Source organism: Gymnogyps californianus, chromosome 20 (assembly GCF_018139145.2).
Source record: "Gymnogyps californianus isolate 813 chromosome 20, ASM1813914v2, whole genome shotgun sequence".
Classification (NCBI taxonomy): domain Eukaryota; kingdom Metazoa; phylum Chordata; class Aves; order Accipitriformes; family Cathartidae; genus Gymnogyps; species Gymnogyps californianus.
Window position 1 is genome coordinate 4,985,645 of NC_059490.1, and position 23,136 is coordinate 5,008,780.

Genomic DNA, 23,136 nt, shown 5'->3' on the forward strand with positions numbered 1-23,136 from the left:
GGCCACAGATGTTTCATTTTTCCTGCAAGAAGATGATTGAACCTTGAATGACAGTTTCAGGCAGTCTTTGATTGCTCTGTGGGTCACATGCTTGATATGACCTGCATTTCAGTTGCTTTCTACATGCTGTTGCTTTATAAAACATGTAAAATTGACATCATGTTGGCTGCTCAAGGCCAAGTCAGGAGTAATTCCATGCTTTTGATATGCTTTGTGTGCAAGTGAGGCAGAGGGAAGGGTGTCTGTGTTTAAATTCTGGTATGTTATTGAATCAACTGAAGTCAGGAGAGGGGAATTGCAGCAAGCTCTTTCAATTTGTAACAGGAGGCACTAGGAAATAGAGAGTTTGCCGCATCTGTGTCATCTTGCATTGTTAGAAAATCCTCAGAGCCGTAGTATTGGATCAGGCAGTGACTCCTGCTACCCAGGGCATAGCACAGTGCAGATTGGCAATGGCCAGGAAGGCAGCTGGAAATATTTGTTTGTCTAAATCTGCTCCTGTGAGCATGAATATTCGGCATAACCTGAACCTGGAGATTGTGTTCCTCACCCTGAGGACGTGATCCTGCAAATCTGGTGGGTTTGTACTGATACTGGTGCGGTATCTCAATCTCAGGACATTAATGCAGGTGGGATTCAGGCATAAATCCATCAAAAATTAAACGTCAGAAAGTTCTTTTTGCTTTTCTCCATAGTCTCTAAAGGCAGGTCAAAATGATTACACCAGAACTGAATTGTGGGGACTCCTCTCTTTGCCTGCCAGTACTAGAACCTGCAGGAACACGAGCCCACAGCTCGTGAGGTTGCAGACTTCTCACCGGCTCCCTCAGAAGTTAGTGGAAACCGATTTTTAGGTCCATCTAAACAAGGTCATTTGTTTCTGCAAATTTCAAGTGCAAAAATTATCTTGTGTTTCAGCAGCCTTCTTTGAACTCCTCTATGGCTCAAAGGATTGTCACCGGTGGTCTGAGGGGGGAGGAAACCCAGAGCGATCCAAATCTGGACACTCCTAATTACTGATTTTAACACTACTCATAGGGCTTTGCAGGGTAAAGCAAAAATACATTGTGAAAGAGGACATGTTGGATCATGAGACCGGGAGAAATAGGATTTATTGCATTTATTTTCCTTTCTGTAACAGGCAGCATGATGGCTGGACACAGAGTTCACAAGAGACCTGTTCTTGTGGAGAGAAAAACACAATGATAGTTGAGTAAGAGGTGTTTAAATGGAGGATTAAGCAGTATGGGGAGCTAAGATTCATATTGGCTGTGGTGCAATATACGTAAATATGTGCCATGCAAGAAAATAGTATTGTAATCAAATAAAAAAGATGTACCATCTATTTATAGATCGGGCTACATTTTGATACAACCACTATGCCTTTTCGTTATTCCAGCTGCTTACATTAAGCGTTCTTCTTTGGTTTGCAAAGTGTGCCAAGGCCATGTGTGTGGAACACTATGGGAATTACTGCTCTGGGGTTCTATGAGTTGATATTTTCTGTTATATAGAATTATTTTTTTTTCTCTTTATATTTTATTGAGCATATCAATTAGTGTCACTCATATCAATTTCTCTCTGTAGAAAAGATTAAGAAAACACTACTGATCTTTAGAAACTCTGCTCCCTAGTGTATCACTGGAATAAAGCTGATTTCTGTTGTGTTTAAAACTTTATAATTGCAAACATGATTTTCTTATCCTTGAAATCCTGACTTAAGCCATGAAAGAGAAAACAAAGTGCTGTGCAGGTTTTCTTAGAAAGCAGTTTTTCTACGGACTGAAAGAGGTTTTATTCTATAGGGTCTTTTCCTTCTAACGATCGAGATTATTCTTGTCTTGTATTGTCCAGGTATTGCTCCATATCTTGGGCTTTATAAGCAGTTTCTTTAACCTTTATCAATATTTGATGATCACTTGACATCTTTCAAGCGCTTAGGACATCATTTATTTGAAGATCATACCTGCAGCTGGTGCGACTGCTTGATCCCAGTACTTACGATACTAACCTGGTGTGCTTAATGAGAAATCTTTGAGTGAGAGAGAGTTTATTTTTTCAGCTTGCATCTGTATGCGGTGCACTGCGTGGATACAAGGCTAGCAATGAGAGGAAACAAGAATTAATTCTAATAAAACCAAAAAGACCTGAAAAAGTTAGCATTGATTCTCTCCCCTTTTTGCTAGGGGAGGAACTTGATTTAGTATAGGATAACCGCAAAGGGGGGGTCTGGACAATGTACAGTGGACATTTAACCATTCCGGAGATTAATCCAGATGACGTATTGTGTAATCGCTGGAGCACCTGAAACCAGCATGCCTTTGATCTCTCAATTTAAAGCCTTCAGTGTTTCACTGCTTAGCAGAGAGAGGATTTTTTCTTCAATTGAGTTCCTAGGAAAGGAAACACCCAATTCATTACTAAAGTTGGTGGATTTATGAATCCCTGAACAGAGAAATTCTTTTACAAGAGGCCTGGATTTATATGACATTGGAAAAAGGATTATCTGATCTGAAGATCCTTAGAGGGTTGCTGTGAAAGAAAATATTAACCTATAGCTCTTGCAATTTGAAAAGTAGATTTGAGAACTTAGTAGTAAAAAGTGTGTGAGTTCTTGCCCTTTGACGTGCTATACTGGTTATGCTGAAATAACTTTTTCTTCTTTCTTTGTACAACCCTTGTGTCTATGACTTTTGGAGGTTTTTATTAGCAATTAAGGTGGATTTATCTAATATGGATGTTTGTGGGATTAGAATCATTATGAATTCTAAAAGTGCCTAAACTATGTGTATAGCGATATTCATAAGATGCAAGAAAAATAGAATTAGTGGGGTTTTTATATTACCTTCTATTAAAAGAATGTGTTTGGTTCTTCATATGTAGGTCCTAGAATTTAAGCAAGCCAAGCACCACATGCACCTTGGCATGGTCACTGAGGTGCAGGGATTAGATGAGGGCATCTGCCAGCAGAGCTTAGAAAGAGTCTTGAATTTGGGTAGGAAATTTGTCGTCCTTCTTTTTTGCTTAAAGAAAAAATAAAATTGAATATTCAAATGCTGGAATGCTCTTGTGCCCTGAGTGAATGCCATGATCATTGGGCTGCAGGCAATTTTGACGTTGTTTAGTGATCCGAAATTACTTCCTAGATCCAGGAACCTTCCCTGATAAAAATTTTATTGAAACTTGAAAAAATTTAATGCACTGCTTTTTTTGTGCCCCCCCCCCCCCTTTTTTTTTAATGCTCTGGCCCTTCTCCTTCTTTTCTTCCCCTCCCAAATGTCCCAAATAACTCTTCCCATTTTGTCTTGTGCTAGCAAAGTACTAGATTATACTGCCTCTAATTTTAAGAGGCTAAGATGTTTACCTGATTCGGCCAAAATTTGCTCTTTGACGATCATAGATATATGTTACAAGTAGGATTTTTCTTTTTTTCTTAATTATACATAAATGCGCATTAGTTGATAATGTATGCTTTTAGTTTGAAATTGCCTGCGTAAATGTTTTAGTAATTAGAACATATTAATAAGCCCCAGTGGCTCCATATACCATTTGCTCTGACCAGTAAAGTTATACATGTTTTTAAAGAAAACAAATGTGTGGGAAAAAATGTTGTTTGTTTTTTGCCAAACCAAAATATTAATCTGCCCTGCTAGTGAAGTTTCTTGGCCACGCCACTGACTGCAATTTCAAAAGTGTCATCTGTATTTTTCAGTTCTTCCATGTATAAAGAATCAACAGCAGTTTCCTTCAAGGTTCAGTAAGTTTGAATGTTTAGGAGGCTGTAGCCACAAGATTTGGCAAACCATTCACTTGTCATGTTAATAAAAAAGGAATTGTTTCTGCCTCTTTAAGCTAGTGTCTAAATGAAGGAGTTGGATCAACTGGATTTTAATCATGAAGTCCAGATTCTTCTTGCTTGCAAGTGAATAGCTTCATGGTGTTTAGGGGTTTCATCTGATTTAATTTTACTTGAAAAACAACTGAGCTTCTTCCATGTTACCAATTCTTGAATTTGCTTGCTTGTTGTGCTGTTCAAACCTAATCGGTTATCTTGATCTTAAAAAGAAAATTGAGCCTTTCTGCAGTTTTTATTTCCCATAAGCAATTGAATTGAAAAGCGGGGTGGTTTTTTTTTTTAAAAAAACTTCTTAAGTTGTTTTTTTATAGATGACATGTTAGCTTTGAGGGCTCTTTCATGACTGGTAAAAGCTTATACCTTGTAAAATCTATAGCTTTTAATGCGTTTTGTTTTTCACTTCAAACACAGTAGCAAGAGAAGAAAAAATAGAATATTTCATGGTCATGCTGTTTCAACAGTTCGGATTCTTTTTACTTGGTGATGCTTATTCTGTAGCTCCAAATGCTTGGGCTTAAGATTTGATTTCCTAAATTCCTCAGCCTGAAAGTGTTGAAACTTAGAACAAGCTATCTGTAATACAGACTGAAGAACTGTCTTGCTTACGTGATTACTTTTCCTCTAACAGAGAGATTATAAGGAATTAGATCAGATAAATGATTATACTATCTGTGGAATGAGAAAACACAGGGTAGATAATATTTGTTCCTGAAAACAGCTTTTACCCACTCTTTTTCTCATGATCTGTTTTTATGTTAAGAAAGTATCACTCTTGACAAACCCTGAATAATGTTGGGTTGCAATGTAGAAATCTGCTGTAAAACACCATAAATATCAGTGTATTTTAGCAAAAGGTCGTCTTGTTACTAATTACCCTCATTCTCTGTGTCTATCTGAAGAAACACAGAACTTTGGGGTTTTCCTCCTTGCCTTCAGCTCTTGGGGTGATGGGGGAATCCAGGCACTCACAAGAGGCCAAGTCGCATGTTGCTTCAGGAACAAAGAAAGTTCAAAGTAAAATCATCAGATCAGTGTCTCTTATAAGTGAGCGTAGTTCACATGGCATGACTTTGGTCAGAAATTTAGGGTCAGTATAACCACAGATTTGGTAAACTTGGGCATTGTTCCCTTCCGAGTTCCCACCAGATTTTCAGTGAAAACCTGCCGGACAAGATGCTGGCAGCCTTGAGCTGGATGGTATTTTGGCTGTCAAGTAGTTCCGTTGAAATAAAGAGAAATATTGAAATAGGAAGGGCTGAAAATGAGCAAATGTGGCAGATGGTGAATGCATCAAAAATTACCTGTGTGGGACTAATTCAGTGAGCCAAAGTGGAGTTTCCTTGTACCTTGCAGGTTTGAATTCGACACGGTGCTTTGTAAACAATAAATCAATGCAAGTTGTTTCTGTGAGTGCATAAAAGGTGTGAGAACTGTAATTTATTTTGTAATAAATACTTCTGCTGAGCAAACAGTGAATGTAGCTATTAGAGACTTTCTCAAATAAGTGATTTTAGACTGCTGAGTGCCAGCTACTGATGTGGTAGTTGAGATTTTGAAATGAAAAGACTGAATTCCTTTTGAAGATTCTTCTGAATGCTGTTGACACTTGTGCTAGGAAAGAATATAGAGTAATTTAATTCATTACTTTACTTAAAGATAACATTTATGGTTGCAGCATTAACCTCCATTGGTGTGCAGACTGCTAGGCTGGAGATGTTTTGCTTGAATTTTTTTGGAGACGTTGCATCCTTTTATTAGGTGTGTGGAGACAGATTGTGTGCGGAAAAGCTAGGTAGAAAAAATGTATGAGGGAAAGGGGAGTTCAGGATCAGTCAGCTGGTGTGTCTGGATACAAGGACAAAGGGACAATTTTGCCCTTGGCTACAGTTTGACACTTCTACTGGATTCAGTCAGAATTATCTGTGCACGCTGAAGGGCAGAAATGTCATTTTTATGGCATTCTATATCCTCGGTTGCTTTTTTTTGTAATTGGCTGCATATACCAGTGCTGTAACAGAGCTCTTAAATCCTGACCCCAGCCAAAATGGCATACAAATACCGGTATTAATACTTCTGTCCATTTTAAATACAGGATTGTCCTGAGTCCTTCCACCTCGTTTTTCAGGCACCGTCCTGTGTTTCAGCCTGTTTTACTGGCAGCCACGCACCTTTCCGCTGGCCTGGGGTGCTCCTCTGCTTTACTGCTCTTGGTCCCATCTCCCCTTGGTCCTTTGGCCTCAGACATCCCTCTGTTCCTTCTCTCGCTCTGCTTTCTTCATCTGTTTCCCTACCCTTGGCTCCCTTCACTTGCCTCTGTGACCTTTAAAGGTGGCTGAGGATCCTTTGATGGGTCCAGACCCCCTCACACTTCTGCCTCTTCCCACTCATCTCTTCTGCATCAGAGTCGTCTTCTTTTCTCCAAAAAAAAAGTGCCCTTGGCTGAACTGAAAAACAACCCTTCTGCTCCCAAAGCAGGGCGCTCTTCCTCTCCCGATCCGAGGGGCTGGTGCTTGAGTCCTTCGCTCTTCTCAGGTTCTGCAGTTTTTTCAGATCTTTGGCTGATACCTGGCACCCCCTGTTTGGCAGGAAAGGCAGTGATTTTATTGTTCTCCAAACCCTGCAGAGAAGAGAGCTGAAACTGGATTTGCTTAAGCTGTAGCCGGCGTGTTGGGATGGGACGTTCCCAGCTCTGATCTGGGAGGCGTGTGACATAATCCAGACATCATTTACTGGCTCCATATAACCTGAGGCATTCACACATAAATTCAGCCTGAATGCATAAGCTTATATAAAGAGGATCCTTAAACTATCCTGGCTAAAAATATTTGTAAAATGCTGGGAAACTTTTTTTTTTTGGAGGGGGGGGGGGGGGGGGGGTGCATTAGGATGCTCTCTTCCCTCTTATCTCTGTTACAGATACATAATGGCATCACCTGCATGGTCTTAGGGACATCTTTTCCATGTGAAATATTGTAATTTCTGTAAGTGGGTTAACAAGTATTTTGGGGCTGGAGTCTAAAACAAAAGATGTTTCACAACTACAGAGGCTAAAGAGATCGAAAGTGTTATTGTAGGCTTATGTCAACCTGTCCAGGTTAGTCTTCTGGCTACTCACTGCACACTTTGAATCCTTATTTGCCCAAGGAGTGATTGTTCAATTCAGTAACTAATGTATTTATTATTAATTCAAAACATCGTGTGCATGATTTCTTTCCAATGTAAGAGCACATTAGCTTCTCCTGCACAAGAAAACACATGTTAATCTGTTTTCCATTATTGTCCAAAAGATTTTTTCAAAAGGCAATTCATGTTGCCCCGACAACATTAAAGGCTGTAATTAAAAATAATTTTCCATTAATTTATATACATACACATTTACTTATTATGATCTTTTACTGCACTTCCCTAAGTGTACATGCAGAAACCTAAAGCGCTGTTGAAGAGTAAGTCAATATTCAGTGTAATGATCCAGTGTCGAGTGTGCCAGTACCCCGATGTACTTCAATTAACCATCTTTCCCAGCAAACACCTGCATAGAAAAATGGATCTTCTGTGGGATCAGCAGAAAAACAAACCCTGACTTTTCTGCATCGGCAGAGGAAGGGAATTCCAGTATTTCACAGCTTTTACTGATAATGATCTGCTACAGATTAAAAACAAAAAACAGACTTTATGGTGTTGGCAGATTGCAAAAGGACTTGCTGGTTAAAGCTGCTGTTCATAGGAGATGAGGATAGTGTTTATTGCTTCCATATGGTCCAGAGATATGAGACAGGCAAAATGTCTGGGGAGAAGTAATATGTCTTGTATTGATACAGAACATACCTTTAGGTCTGTAGGCCCTTTTCCTGGTACCTTTCACAAGTGAGAGCAGGCGTGTAAAATATTTGCCCATGATTCAGCATGATGATAAAAAAAAGATTGCTTAAGGATTGGATCCATTGGTGTGAGCGAAGTCTTAGAAATGCTGGGTTTTTTGAAGGGTCAGGGCTGGTAGCTGCCACCTAACACACGTATGTGAAGGATCTGTTTTTCCTTGACTATTTGTACAGTTTTCAACCCTTTGACTTTCCTATTCAGCTTTGTAAAGTGCATTAAGAGCCTGAGTCTAAATTTAGAGTTTAATAAATTTGTGTCAAAAAACTTTTCTGCATAACGTAAAATTAAATTTCTTGGTCTCTTTGACCTCATGATACTTTTTCTTTTAGCCAAATTTAGAACCTTCTAGGTGCACTGAAACAGAAGAGTAACAGGCTACTTTTGGGTATGCATATACAAGCAGTTGACTGAAGAACTGTAGTCTTTGACTTCTCCATAATTATCACTTGTGAAGCACCTTTACATGTAGGAAAGATGACACTGCCCTTCTGCAGAAGGTTGGGGAGTAAGATCTTCAAAGATCTAATGAATACTCTCAGATATCGGTACGCTTATTTCGTTGCAAAAAGGGAACAGGCAAAAGAATTGGAGACTTGCAAACCAGTCCACAGAGCTGAAACCCAAGAGGATTTCACCAGTCAAAAGATTGGCTGATCAGTCTTACAGTGTCCTTTTAAAAAAATATTGAAAATTGGTATTGTTTGTATGAATGTTGCAATTGTACTGTGCATGAACTCACATAGCAGGCATTCTTCATGTGATAACAGTACTTCTGCTCTCTTGTTCTCCCAGGGCTGATGAAATTGAGATGATCATGACAGACCTTGAAAGAGCAAATCAGGTAGGATTTTAAATGAGTCCCCCATAAAATTCTAAGTGTGACTTTGATTATTTCTTTTTCCTTCTCTTTTGGATTTCATGACAGTTCTTTTATAGGCACTTAGCAGTCATAACTGTGTAGAGTAAGAAAATATGCAAATTTAGAGAAAAATACAGCTCTTTAGGGATACTCTGTAAGGATTGTATGCACAGTAGAGTAGTGCTTGCCATATATTTACCTTCTAATAATTTAAACTTCAGTTTCCCACTATAGTTATTCTTGGTTTATGTTTCTAAATCCGTCATGTTGGCCCCTACTCGGACATGCAGGTAGCTGGTTTACCCAAATTAAAAGGCCTCTGCCCTGCAGCAGTGGCAAGGCTGCCAGCAGCCCGACCTGGGCAGGCCTGACCTTCTGCTGCAGCTCCAGCTTTTGTGGACTTTTCTGCAGTTTTCTTTTTCCTTCCTTTTCTGATACATTTTATTGGCGTATTAATTTTTAGCAAGGGTTGGATTGGACTGTGCCATGCAGGAGAACAAAGAAATTGTAGTTTATTCCTGCAGATGCTAATTTGGTAAACTCTGAAATGTCTCTCCCACGATCCCTCATAGTGCACACACTCCCAAGAAAGTGGCACAATCGTATGGAACTTTTGAAATAAAAGTTTTAAAAAACCCAAACCCAACACGCAAGCAAAGTGCCCTTCTGGTCCTGTCTGTACTTTTGAGTGACTGTTTGAGGTGATGAAGGAGATGCGTATGGACATGCAGGATTCACAGGTGACATATGCAATGGGTGATGGTTTCACAGAGGGAAACCTCAACCAGACATTTGCTTATCAGTGAGCTTCGTTAATCCCTCTGTCAGGTAAGATCAGAGATTACAGATCTTAAGTCTCAGGTTATGGTTTTATAATCGAATTGAAGCTTACCTAAGAGCAGCTCCCTTCCAGGAAAAATAGTTGCACCTCCTTCCCCACCATGTCGTCCTGCTGCACGCCTTGTGCTGTCGGTAGTGGTTGCGGAGCCGCACCATGAGCCAGACCAGGACACTGATCCTGTTGAAAACTAACCCCCGTCCAGCTGCTGGTTTGTTTTGTCTTTTTCCTTTTGCTAGATCAGCTTTCACCCCCCACCCTCCCCTGGTGCAGCTGACAAGTATAGCAAGTATATTGTCCTTTACATTAGTTCTTTATAAATTGGAAAAATACTAATGAAGCAGAAGGCAGATTTGTAAGTTGTTGGCTTGATTATTTAGTCAGTAAAAGAAAATTGAGGTTTGCACAGCGGGTTTTTAGTTCTGTCAAAGAACTTTTGTAGACAGCATTAAATATTTATGAAAGTGCTAGTAATTATTTGAAAATGTGTAGGCTTTTTAGAAATGATGTAGGTGTTAAAGATGTTTTGGTAGAATTATTTTGTGATTTTTGCAAAGGCAATACATTTTGCAAAGTTGTAGCAATGATTTACCCAGTAGGTTTTTTCTTTTCTCAGAGTAGAAAGGTGGTTGTAGTTAAAGAATAGGTATTTCTGATTTCCTCATTGCCATACTAAAATGGAATACATCTATTTATACAGAAATGCTAAAGATATTTTTGTATCTAACTGGAACAAGCCTGCAATGTGGGGTTTTTTTTACTTTATTGTTTGGGGTTTTTTAAATAGTCAAAATTTATAACTGCCTATGTGCATAACCCTTAGTTTGGTTGTAATTCAGCAAACTCTGAATCTGTATGTACACATCAGTTTGCAATTCATCTGAGCTGTTGTGAAGCCAGAAGAGGTGATTCTATCTCCCCGTTCCCCGTCTCCCCCTCCTCTGCTTCCCCCTCCCAGCTGCTGTGGTCCTGTCCCCTCCCTGACAGCAGCTTTTGCGATTGGGGGACCCTTCATTGAGTCCATTGAGCTCAGTCACTGCAGAAAAGCCTGAATTTGGGGTGAAGGGGCCAGGTTTGTTTGCTGTGGGTTTAGCAAATTGAGGCAGCTCAACAAAACATCGGAGAAGCAGCAGCGCCGAGATGAGGGACGCAAGGGGAGCGTGTGGCCTCGGAGCAGACAGGGAAGGGAAAGTTCACCGGTGGAGGAGCAGGAGCAGCGAGCTGCTGGAGTAGCTCAGCTGATTTGCTGAAACATGCCCATAGTCCTTGTCTTGTGTGGTGCTTTACCTTTATAAAACACTGCTATAAATTATAACTAAGTAATCTTTGTAGCAGCAATTCCTGTGTTTTACCTCTTTATAGTTAAAAAAAGAATTGGAAGAAATTAAATCCTTTGCACAGGCCAGAAAGTGAGTTTGCATCAGGCTGAAGTGTCACAATTGCAGAAACAAGTACTTAACATAATTACGTATTTAATAGTTAAATTAACATTTCCTTTTACCATTTCGGTAAGTATTTATTCCCCATTATTAAGGCTACCTTTAAAGAGTAATGCTCAGCATGACTCCTACTTTGAGGATAGACTGCCTTGCTGATTTTGATGTGATGTTTTGCTGCTCTGGAATTAGCACTGACCCAAACGACTCTGATTCGGAGCAGAAGTTTACAGAACAGTAAAATGTTTCAACTGAAAATGTGAAAAATATTTGCTGTAAATTTTTAAATATCTGATATTTCTTGAAAATCCCTTTCTCAGTTACTGCCCTTTTTAAATCCAGAGCTGGCATTTCTGAACTTCCCTTGCTTTATGTGAGGACACCTCTCTGACTCTCAAGAGGTGGGGAGTGCCATTTCCCTCTCCAGCTCTGCAGTAACGAGAGGGTGGATGTACTCATTGACGTTGATCCAGGTGTCCGTATTCTGGGTGATGAAAGCCATGGAAACAGAGTTGACATTGTAACTCCCACCCTCGTGTCCTGTTGGGTGAAGCACGGACCATTCTTCTTAGTCTTCAGACTCCATCACCTCTCTTCTCCCACTGTTTTTTCCTCATTTGAATCCTCAAATTGTTTCATGCAGGAGCTTTCTGGGCTTGTTTGTGTGCTATCATCCCCAGAAGAAATTACAAGCTCATAGAAATAATTACCTTTAAATACCAGTGAACTTCGCAATTTTCTGCTTAGAAAGAAAGAGAGGTAGTGACCACAAAGCTCGGTTTCTCTCCATTGTATCATTAACGCAAGGTACAAACTGAATTTTCCCCCAAACCATAACCCTAACCAACGAGAGAAATAAATCCCTCACTTGAGCGGACCAAGCTGGGGTTGAGGGTTTTGGAGGTGGGTGCTGGAGGTAGCGATGTGGTGGCAGCACGGCTGCTGGGATGACAGCCCTTCCTCAGCTGCTAATCCAGGCACTCAGTGCGGTTAATCCAAGATCTTGAGTGGGGTTTTGCAGCAGGGCTAGTCTCATTCAGACTGAAAAAGCTCCAACAGTAATTTAACTACACGAATTTACGCCCACTGTTAGGGTGAGGCAGGTCCTGGCTGGGAGGTGGGTGTCAGTGGTGGCCTGTGGAGTAACCCTTCCACTTTAAAGTCCTGAGAGCTATAAACTGGTACAAAAAGGACAAGAATAGTACATTAAAATGGCTGGTCTGCCCACGCCTGCCTCAAGAGGAGCCATTAGCTCCATGACATGTAACTTTAGCAGGGTGGTAAAGTCTGAAGCCAGCAGCCCCCACTTGCTTTAGCAGTAAGATGCAACTGCATCATCTGCAAGACAGCAGAAGAGCTGTGGGCAGCGGCAGCTGGGCGTCTGTTATCCCTTTCTGATTCTCCCCTCATCCCTGAGGTTGTATGATTTGTATGGCTTGGGTCTGTAAAGGGCTGAAGTCAAAATATCACGGAATCATAGAATGGTTTAGGTTGGAAGGGACCTTAAAGATCAGCTAGTTCTAACCCCCCTGCCATGGGCAGGGACACCTTCCACTACACCAGGTTGCTCAAAGCCCCATCCAACCTGGCCTTGAACACTTCCAGGGAGGGGGCGTCCACAGCCTCTCTGGGCAACCGGTGCCAGTGCCTCACTGCCCTCACAGTGAAGAAAATATAACTAAATATAACTAAATGCAATAGGAATGGCTTATTTTCACTTTACTAACCTGCCAGCTTGATAACGAAAATAACCCAAGAGTTCACCCTCGCATTTCCATGAAGATTTAATAATCCTGTAGTTTGGAGAAGGGACTCGTTTTATTAAGATTTCATTTTGCACAATAAATCACTGCATATTTTCTGATATGCTACGAAGTATAATAATAAATAATTAAGACTAAACTACCCTTACTTGTCAAAATAAATGATTTATCATAGTTTGGCATATAGCATCTTTGAATTTTTTATTGTTTGATCCTAGAATATTGTAATTTCTATTCAGTGAAGTTAATGAAGCTCCAGTGTACTTTTCTGCATTTACAACAGTTACAGTTGTGTGAATGTATATTTTACACAAATATTTATGGTTAGCACTTTTCTGTACCTTTTCAAGTTTACACCTTTCTCCTAAGTGTTTATGGCAGGAAGTCACGAATCTTTGGGATGACAAATTTATTCAAATGAATTATCCTTCTGTTTCTATACTTCATCTAGCAACCTGGAATCACGCAGTTGTGCATGAGAGAAACTGAGGTTTCTGTTGAAAAGAATAATTCCTATGTTGTGAAAACAGAAATACTTCGGAGCGTTAATTCTTTTTAAAAAGAGAGAGAGGGGCTCATTTTAATGTTCTAATATTGAGTCTAAGTTTGTGGTTTCATGTCATTGATGTATCCAGATATGTTTACTGGCTTTATATATTCAGTTCACATTGTTTTAAAAAAAAAAAAAAAAGAAAGAAAAAAAAAGAGTCTAGTGGGCTTTGTCATTTGGGCTTCCTGGGGAAAAAAAAGTGCTTTAGTGCTTTTTCATTTTTAAAAGAAAAAGAGAAGAACTTCCGTTAGGGTTGATGGATTCTGTGTTATTGTATTTTAATCTTGAAGAGGAGGAAGTAGATTTGAAAAACAGACTCAGATATAGGTATCCTTAGATTTTGGGAGTAATAACAGAAAGAGAACATGGGACTTTTTTTTGGTGGACAATATTGTGAAAGCTATAGAAAAAGAATTTTTTTTTTCTTCTGTGTCTATGCCATGTTATCCCTTCAGAAAAGCAAAATGTTTCCATTGGTTTTCTTTCCATCTTCACAGTGCTGATAGTGCTCCTAGATTTCTACTTCTTATTTTTTCTGGGGAAAGTCAAATATAGAAACTTCTGATATCAATAAAACAAGAACAATTGTTCTTTCTAAAATACATAACCATTTATTAAAGAATCTAGACCTGATCAGTACCATTTTTTCCACAGAACTATAGTGTTAGATTTTAAGATCTGTAGAGGAAGGGTTAGTGAGTTGAAGCATTTTTTGGAACCAAGCAGCCACTAAAATACATAAAACAGTGTCTGCTGTGGAAGTAGGAAGAAAACCTTGCCAGGGCATTTTAGCAGAAATGCTGTTCTCAAGATTATTTTTTTTATTTCATTGGGTATGGTACCTTCCTGTCTCTAACAAATCACATTGGAAAATGGTTTGAAAAGATATTCCCACTAAGTGAGATTGCCATAAAATATGTATGTTTTTGAGCAGCAGATGGAATAAATTCTCCTCTTTCACTTAGCAACACAAATGCAACACAATATAGGTAGTGGAAGTGCTGTGCGGGAGGATTTTGCTCTGACCCACCAGTGGTAACAAAACCTGTGAGAAGGCAGTCCTTGTTTTTATGTTTCCACGAAGAAAGGTATTCATCTTGAGATGACTCCATCTGCACCAAGGCTGACACAGATACTGCCCAGAAATGCTGCCAGAGTATTTGCTTTTTATTTCTGACTCCCTTTGCAATGAACTAGATCCTCTGCTATCGTGGTGTGGCATAGCCCCGCTGAATTCAGCGAAGTTGTGCTGTTTTATAGCAGATGAGGTCATTCACTTAATCCTGTGATTTCACTATCTGTAAAATGGGAATAATAACATTTACTTTATAAAGTGCATTGAGATCCTTGCACGGAGAAGTGCTGTATAAAGGCAAAATATGGTTAATATTATTTTCATATAAACACAGGAGTTTCCTGTAAATGCTTGGCTTTCAGTTGGGAATACATTTATCTGGCAGCCTTTCAGTGCGCAAAGAAAAGTGCAATAGCCTGAAGACAAGAATGAAGACAACCCAACCTCTTCTGTTTGTTGGAGTTGTTTTCTTTTTTTCATGTAATTCTCCATTGCTGGAAAAAATAGGTGCCAGAGCCCTGCCAGAGTCTTTCCATGTCACAGATTTTCTAACCTTGCTGCTGTTGTGTGAAAGCTAGGGTCGTTTAAAGGTTTTGAAATAAATTTTTATATCTCAAAAGTTAGAAAATTAACGCACATTGAACCAGTGTGCTTTAATTGATCTCGTACTCCGAGAAACATAGCTTTTGCAGCAGCTTGCAAGTAAGAACGTCAGCTTCAAGCGCTTAAAACCAAGCATGGTGATTACTGCCATAACCAGGCTCATTAACTTCAGCGGAATTACTTGTGATAATATACACTCCTAGCCCATAGGAAGATTTTGCCATGTATAGCACTGAATTTAGCATGTAATAAGGAAATATAGTTTGGTTGGTGGAACTTTAAGGGAAAGGTTATACTTTTTTGCTTGTAAGTATCTCATTTTGCTATTCACACCACTGGTCTTTGATCAAATTAACATTTTACTGTAAGTAGAAGAGCACTCGGTTCATGCTATTCATTATCTTGTCAGGAAACAATGAGAATAATTTAAACTGGATATATTGTGTAAGGCTTTTTTTTTTTTTTTTTTTTAATTGGAAGGCACACGGCAGCATTATGATCATGACCTGCTGGCTCCACTGTGAACAGTACAATATTTATATGCGATATTAAGGAGAATGAAAGTATTTTGAAATATTTTGGTACCAGGGAGGTAGCTCTATGCTAGAAAAACAGCGGTACGGAAATCAGGACAAATTGTATGACTGAACTATCCAGACAAATAGCATTTTTAGACAATGCTGGATTTGCATGATCTCTATCAAGGCCAGTAGTGTGACTGTCACTCGTCATCGTGGGTTTTCTAGGCTGTGCATAGTAGATTTGGAAGTAAGAAACCAAGAGTTTTAGCACTGACTGATGAAAAGCATCTGTACTATGGCATACATATTTCTTAGCTGAAGTGGGATAGTTTCACACAAAGAGAAGGTTGCGTGAACTTTCTACTGGCTCCAAGTTGTGCAAGATTGCTAGGTTTTAGCCATTTTCCATACTGGGTGTCTGTCTCTGGCTGCACTCTCTTTTCTTATTTCAGGAAAAATTGTTCAACCATTTCTAAGAACAGGATTAGGAAAAAAAAATCCAGTTTTCCCCACATGTTACGAGTTGTTCTTGCTGTTTTGGTGAGGAGCCTGCTGTGCCCGTATTTAAGAGAAGGGGCTTGGCACTTGATGAGGGAGGGTTTGCCTTTTTCTCAGGGTTGTATCTTCTGTTGCTTCAAGTAGGGGGGAAAAAAAAAGCCCCAAGTTTGGCCAGCCTATAAGCGTCTGGAGGGGAAAAAAAAAAAAGTTCACACAAACTCAACAGAATCTGGTTTGAATTTGTTGGCTTTGATGTCCGTGCCTGTCCCAAGCATGCTGCAGTCTTTCACTGCGCCGGCTGGGTGAACATTAACCAGCCAGGTTTTTCTTCTCTTGGTTGTAATGTAAGGTTCAGTGCCACTTTGATGGGGAGCACTGGGAGGGGAGCCGCTCCCCCAGGCTGCCCCTGCCGCGACGGGGAGACGGGCAATGTCGGCGTGAGAGCAGGAAGCGAAGAGGGGGTTCGTGGTGGGGAGGGAGGGAGGAGAAGGACCGGGACAGGGCTGCTGCGAAGACATTTGGAGAAGAAGCAACGAGGAAAAGAGGAAGGAGGAAATTGTGGGGGTAAGACTAATTCTGGAAGTTTGTGTGTATTTGTTAGGTCGTGCGAGGTATGAGCTTGCTTTTGCCTGCCTTGAAGCTCAGAGAAGACAGAAACGGTGCTTCCAGCAGCCAAAATGAATTAGGAAGGGGACATAGTGACAGGCAGAGAGGGGCAGGAGTCAGAGAGGCAAAATCAGAGGGTTTTGCAGGGGAGCAGCACCGCAGCCGCTGTGTGGGGTCTCAGGGCAGCGAGCAGGTGAGAAACGGCCAAACGCAGCCTGTGCCGCGCAGTGAGCTTGCGGTTGACATCGCCATGCAGGGCACCCAAATGGCAATATGCTGGGGGCTTGAGGAACCCACGTAGCTCAAAATGGGGGTTTGTGCCAGTGCATTCATTAACGTTTCTGAAGCACTTAGAGCCTTTGGTGGTGGAAACCAGAGCACAGCCCGTGAGGAAGCAATTAATCCTATCTGCAGAGGAGGGTGGGATTAGTATGCAGTAAATAAACCACAGAGGTCACACACGGAACAAGGAGGACAAAGCAAAATATTCATTCACCGAGCAATATTCATCCAGAGAGTTGAATGAGTAGAGGGTCTCGTCAGGAAAAAGCAATAGCATGTTACTGTGCGGTTCCAGCCTGCCTCCCAAAGCCCTGCACACAAGGGGTGGCCAAACATATTCGCAGCCTTGGGGTTGGCTTTTCAAAACTTTTAAGTGCTCAGTTTTGAAACTACCGTTCTTTTAACAGGTTTTTGTGTGTAATTTATAATTCATATTGCAATAGCACCCGAAAGTGCTTTCCAGACGCTGAATACATCTATAATTCTGGCTCTAAAAAGCTTCCATTCTGGGGAAAAAAAAAAAAAAGAGAAAAATTGACCAGTATTCCCAATAGAATTGCCCAAAGTTTCAGTTGATATATTTTTAACAATACATAGTATGAAATCTTGTCTAATATTATTCACAGGATTACAACAGGTGTTCTGAAATGGCTGGGGAGGCTATGCAGAAAGGGCAGCTGACAGCTTACTGTATATGCAGATGTAACATCTATTAGAAATATCCTCTGTGGTTTGCTTGCATGCAAGCTGAATAGATTCTCAAAACAATGCTGCTGTGAATGGAAGCCATCAGCAGAATTGCTTAAGGCTGCAAAACCCATTACTTACACAGCAGTAGATGCAAGAGCAAGTGCCACAGTGTAGTAACTTGTCCTGCTTTGCTGAAGTTGTTTAGCAGTTATTAGATCAATATATGTACATCCACATCTAATAAAGTGCAAGAAAATAATTTATCTCAATGTGTATTGTTAGCTCAGTTTTTTTATCCTAGTATTATCCAGCTGCATAAACAACGTAAACTTTCTCTTTTTGTGCCTTTGTAATCCTGCTACCATTTTTTCAAGCACACAATAGGTTGTGTCCTGTGCTCTGATTATTAGAGCCATGTTACTGTACTTTTTACAATTACATTTTAATTACAGCTGTAGAACCTAAGCAAAATCATTTAATATAATGTTGTGAGCAAATAGCACAGATGATGCATTTAGTATTTGATTGCCGTTAGTTTACTGATTGATTAAACATGCAGACAGAGTCTCTGCTGTGACTAGCGAGTAAGTCAAAGACCATGCATACACACAGGGATATAGGTTTTATATTCGCTATTTTAGATGACTTAGGTTTTCAAAAGGATTAGCTGAAAAAGCAGGGAGTCTGGCACACAGAAATATGGCAGTTTTGGTGGCTTAAAAATGGCAGTGTGAATTTATTATTCAATAAAGGAAGGGACCTATCAGTGTAAAGGGTAAAAGTTGGTCCAGAAGAGTTTTGGCCTTGATTGGTTGCAGCTCCTGGGTTTGGAAGAGTTGATGATATGTCTTGGAAGTGGAGACAGAAAATTATTTTAGCTATTTTCTGCTGAAAGTGCAGCATGATTTGCGTGGAGTAGCCCAGGTGAAAAGCAGTGATTACTCAAGGAGGTAAGCAGTGTGGTTTTATAACAATAAAATACATTTTAAAAAAAAAAAAGAGAGAAGGAAGTCTGGCCAGGAGGAGTATATACTATAAAAACAACCAGGTTTTGTTCCGCTTTTCTTAACAGAAGCTTGTGCATAGTTTTGGAAAGGACTTTGCTGCTATTTATTGCCTGAAGTTACTGATCCATCTGTCTCTACCCAAACCCTTGTACAGACAATCTTGCCTCATAATTCTGCCTTTCTCCTTTCTATTATTATTCAATATTTATATGGGAATTTTGTCTGGCAGCCAAGTCACAGGCTTATCAGATATTGCGTAAATCCTCAGCAGTTGGTAACTGATCTGTGCAAAATTGTCAGTTTAGGGTTAAATACTGTTGAATAAATAGACCTGCTGAAAGAACAGAATCTAACAATTCATATTTTGGGAAATAATTACTGAAGAAAGACAGCCCACAACATTGTATGTGTGTTAGAGAGAATGGTCAGAATATCTTTTAATTCAGCATTTACCCGTGAGAATTATTCCCATGAGGAACCTTGCAATAAAATCTGCTTGGTCTATGAGAATAGAAAGAAATTGAATAAAAAGACTCCATTTCCACTTGTATTTATTCAGTCTGGGAAATTCAGTGGGCCGCAGCATTAGTATCAGCAGGGGATTCCTTGCTCCTAGCGTTAAATTACTGTCATAATCGCTCAATTATTTCTTCCTTGTACTGTTTAAAATAAAAATCCATCACATTCTATGTTTTTTTCTAACATTTATTAGGTTGAGTGTTTAGGAAAATCAATTATATTCAGTCAGGCATGAATTGATGAATGTTCTTGTAATAATTGTCAGTTGTTAAACTGAATGTACTTTCTCTTTTCACCCCTTTTCATTTCCTTCAGAGGGCAGAGGTGGCTCAGAGAGAGGCAGAGACCTTAAGGGAGCAGCTCTCGTCAGCTAACAAATCTCTCCAACTTGCTACGCAGATCCAGAAGGCACCTGATGTGGTGAGAGAAAATATTTACTGACTCTTACAGGTTTTTGACATTCCTGCAGTACAGCTCTTTCAATTTATGCTCGCAGCTATAAAAATATCTGTTTGGAGTAATATTTTAACTGAAATGGAATTGTGTTCCTTTGGGATTGTGGTTTGGTTAAACTTCTGAGGGGGCTGGTGGCTGCAGAAGACCAAGGGAAGGACAGAGGTCACTCTGCTCCGTGGTGACTGGTACGGTGAGCCGTAGCTCTCCATGGCTGCCGGTCCAGGTGGACCAGCAGCAGCTCTCAGAAATTATTTCACATTGGTAAGAGCATCAGCAGAGGCAAAATAAAGGCAGCGGTGCGGTATAACAAAGAGTGCCTTGGTGGGCCATCAGCACATGCCTGCCTGGAGGGCACAGCAGAGGCTGGAGCTTCAGACCGAGGGGACCAGCTTTGGGCAGGGTTGGTTGCATCAGTAGGGACCTGCTCCCTGCCCATTTCTGGGTCTTGTTATTCTTAGTGTATGGGCTGTCAGAGGAACTAGAAATAAATTCAGTATCGTTCCAGTTTTCACTGAATATATCTAAACTGAGAATTACGCCTATAAATCCAATAAAAGAAGCTTAGAAAATGGAGAAGATATCCTGTACTCCTAAAGGTTTGGCTGCTTGTTGCCTTCTCTGCGTGTTTCTAAATAAAGCAAACACCGCTGTTTGGGGAGGTTGGTAGCGCTGACTCTGCTCATCAGACCTTGCGGGCACAGAGTGCTATTACAGGACTCCAGCTGGTCCTGGGTTAACAGGTATCACAGATGAGCAGACAGATTATTTTGATTTTTGTTTGCCAAAGGAGAAATAGGAGTATTTAAATGTAAATATGCAATTAAGTGAAATTTAATCTATTTCTAAGCAGCAGATTTAACAAACAAAAGAAATCATGCTCCTTATATTGCTTTTTTTCTTGCAAGCCATATACATGCTTGACACTGATGTCGGAGAAACGCATGGTTGCCTTTAAAATACATTTGCAAAGAATGAGTAACAAACCGCAAGTCCTCCAGATCTGCTTGGTCATCTATTAATATGACCCAGTATTTTCTCAGAGAAGTCAAAAGATAGACAAGCAGGCTGCAAAACAAAAAATAAAATAAAAAGCCTGAGTATCACTTGTAACTCTGAATTACCTGCCTCTTCATATCTCGTGTCCTAGTCTTATCATTATTTTAACGTTAGGTCTTTCTTGTATTTAATAGTACTTCTGCACTTCATTTATATTTAATATGACAACTACTGCAGGATGAAAATGATCATTATCTATCTTATTTCAGACTCTACGTTCTAGTCTCAATAGGCACAAGCAGCAGATGATTATACAACTTGTGACGTTTCATGCAAGCAAATTAGAGGCTTTTTCAAGTTAAAAGTATAATTCAGTGTAATAGGAGAGCGTTGTTAACTGCTGTTCGTACATGTAGCTTTCTGTGAGATACAATGGTATGTAGTCACTGAGAATCAAGCTAAGTGTTTAGAAGATATGGAAAAGGTGTTTTGTTGTGCCTGTATTTTCCAGAAAAGAGGGTAAGCAGTGTATTTCAATCTGCTGCAATGTCATCTTGAATTGTAAGGAAAGTGCTTGGGTGACAGCATCGGTGGGTTGAGTTTTCAGCTCTTTCGCCGTAGGATCTTTGGTATAATGCTTACAATCATTGTCTCTCTCTTGGTAAATGGATTCTTTCCTACTTTTCTGAGGAACAGCCATTAACCTTTGTAAGACACGTTTTAGGCTTTTTAATGGAACATGCATTTATCATTGGGCTGCCTCGTGCTCCCCAGATCTGCACAAGGATTTCCTTATGTTCTTCATGGAAGAGAGGTTCAGAGCCCTCCGATGCATTATAGCTATTGATCTCTTAACACAAAAGGAGACAAAAGAGATGGTACAATTAGTCTGTATTATCTTTTCTGAATAGGTCTACCTTCTTCTTAACTTCTCTGTCCTCTCTTATTTCTTGTCCTACTGGAAAGTCGGTCTAGTGAGGAAGTTTCAGACTTGAGGACAGATTTTGCAGCCGTGGGAAACTGGAAGAAGAAAGATCCTGATTTAGGAAAGGGAATTTCTGAAAGTGGAGACCAAAGGGAGAATGGCCTTGTCTTACCACTGTCATATCTATCTTTATTCCCATGGAGGAGAGGCTTTAGTTGCTAGCAATAATGTTAACAGCGAACAATTTTCTTGCAAGGAGCAAGTTCATTGGAAGTAGGAGTTTGGGGCAATTTTTGACAATTTTGCCTGAAACGTGCAGCATGCATACGAAGAGCCAAAGGCACATGACTCTGCTGTTCCTGATTAAGAGATTCTGCTCCATTGCTTCAGAATATTTTATCTGAGTAGTATTTTGTAAGCACAGATTTTCATAGTTGTCAAAGCATTTGGACTATTAATAATAAATAGATCTAAATAGAATCCTTTGACTTTCACGGGTGCATCTTTCCAGTGCACTTATGAAATAGGGAAATTTATTCTCTCCATTATCCCTATTTTACCAAAGAGCTGTCCTGGGGAGTAGAAAGGTTCATCTTCCAGATTCACGCAGTCAATCATGGGAGTCCCAGATTTAGAAATTGTTTCTGTGTCTCATGCCACCCGATGCCATGCTTGGTCCTTACCTAACTGCCCTGAATTCAAGCTTGTTGCCTTTTTTTATTTCTGTGGTCTAATACTTTTTTTCACATTAGGAGCAGGCCATCGAGGTGCTAACACGGTCCAGCTTGGAAGTAGAACTGGCTGCGAAGGAGCGGGAAATCGCCCAGCTCGTAGAAGATGTCCAGAGACTCCAGGGCAGCCTCACCAAGCTGCGGGAGAACTCCAGCAGCCAAATCTCACAGCTGGAGCAGCAGCTGACCGCCAAGAACAGCACACTTAAAGTAAGGCTCGGTTCTGCGCTCAGCAGCTTTCGAAGGATATAACTGACGTACCAATATTGAGTTTTACTGATGTAAGTTTTCTGTGGTTCTGAGAGGCACCGTAAAAGCTATTGACTTCTTCAGGATGCTGTTGAATTCTAGTTTCTGTGACGTTTTATTCTAAGGGATCACAGTTTTGTTGAAATTTAATTTACCTAGTTCTCATTGTTTTGAAATCTGTTTTTGCAGAACATGGCTACCTTTAGAATTAAAACCACCAACAAAACCCAACATATATTTACCATGGATATGTAGTGAAATAGCTGAAGTGAAAAGGCACAGAAAATCCTTCTTAGGTTTTAAAACTTTTAATTCCCATTCCAGTGATTGGTATTGCAGATTTGCCAGGAATGTTTATTGTGCTATGGTCTGTCTTTGAATTTACCTGCTACCCCCTCCAGTTCTCTCCACTGGAAAAGGGAAGTGTATCATGTAGAGCATAAAACCAAGTAAAATCAAGACACAGAGAAGGCTTTTTAGCCTTAATAACCATTTAATTATTCTTTTTAAGTGTATATTTGCTGCACAGTAATTCCCATTTATAATTAGCAGTCCAGTCCTATACTCATTTGCATACCGGTAGCACTGCAGTAAAACCAGAAGAAACATCTAACAATTTTGTGAGTGACCCTTTTACCTTTTGCTTCAGCAGCTTTACTTTCTTTGTGCTAGCCTGCACAGTTTTGATCTATCAGTAAGCATGAGGAATGTTTCCTGACATGTGTTATGAATCAGTTTCCTGTAACTCCTGTCTCTTTCATTGTTCTACCATCTATGAGGTTCAAAGTGTAAACAAG

The 23,136-nt window shown here is 40.0% G+C and overlaps 1 protein-coding gene across 6 annotated transcripts in view; it reads left to right on the forward strand.

Annotated features, from left to right (window-relative positions):
* The window catches only part of CUX1 (cut like homeobox 1), a 284,502-nt gene that overhangs the window by 173,039 nt on the left and 88,327 nt on the right, over window positions 1-23,136 (forward strand). For 4 of the 6 annotated variants that reach the window (XM_050909117.1, XM_050909122.1, XM_050909119.1 and 1 more), the window contains 3 exons: window positions 8,528-8,576; window positions 19,298-19,402; window positions 22,112-22,300. In XM_050909117.1, coding sequence (XP_050765074.1) covers window positions 8,528-8,576; window positions 19,298-19,402; window positions 22,112-22,300 — 343 coding nt within the window. The remainder of the gene's footprint in view (window positions 1-8,527; window positions 8,577-19,297; window positions 19,403-22,111; window positions 22,301-23,136) is intronic. The other 2 variants (XM_050909118.1, XM_050909120.1) reach the window with 1 other exon arrangement.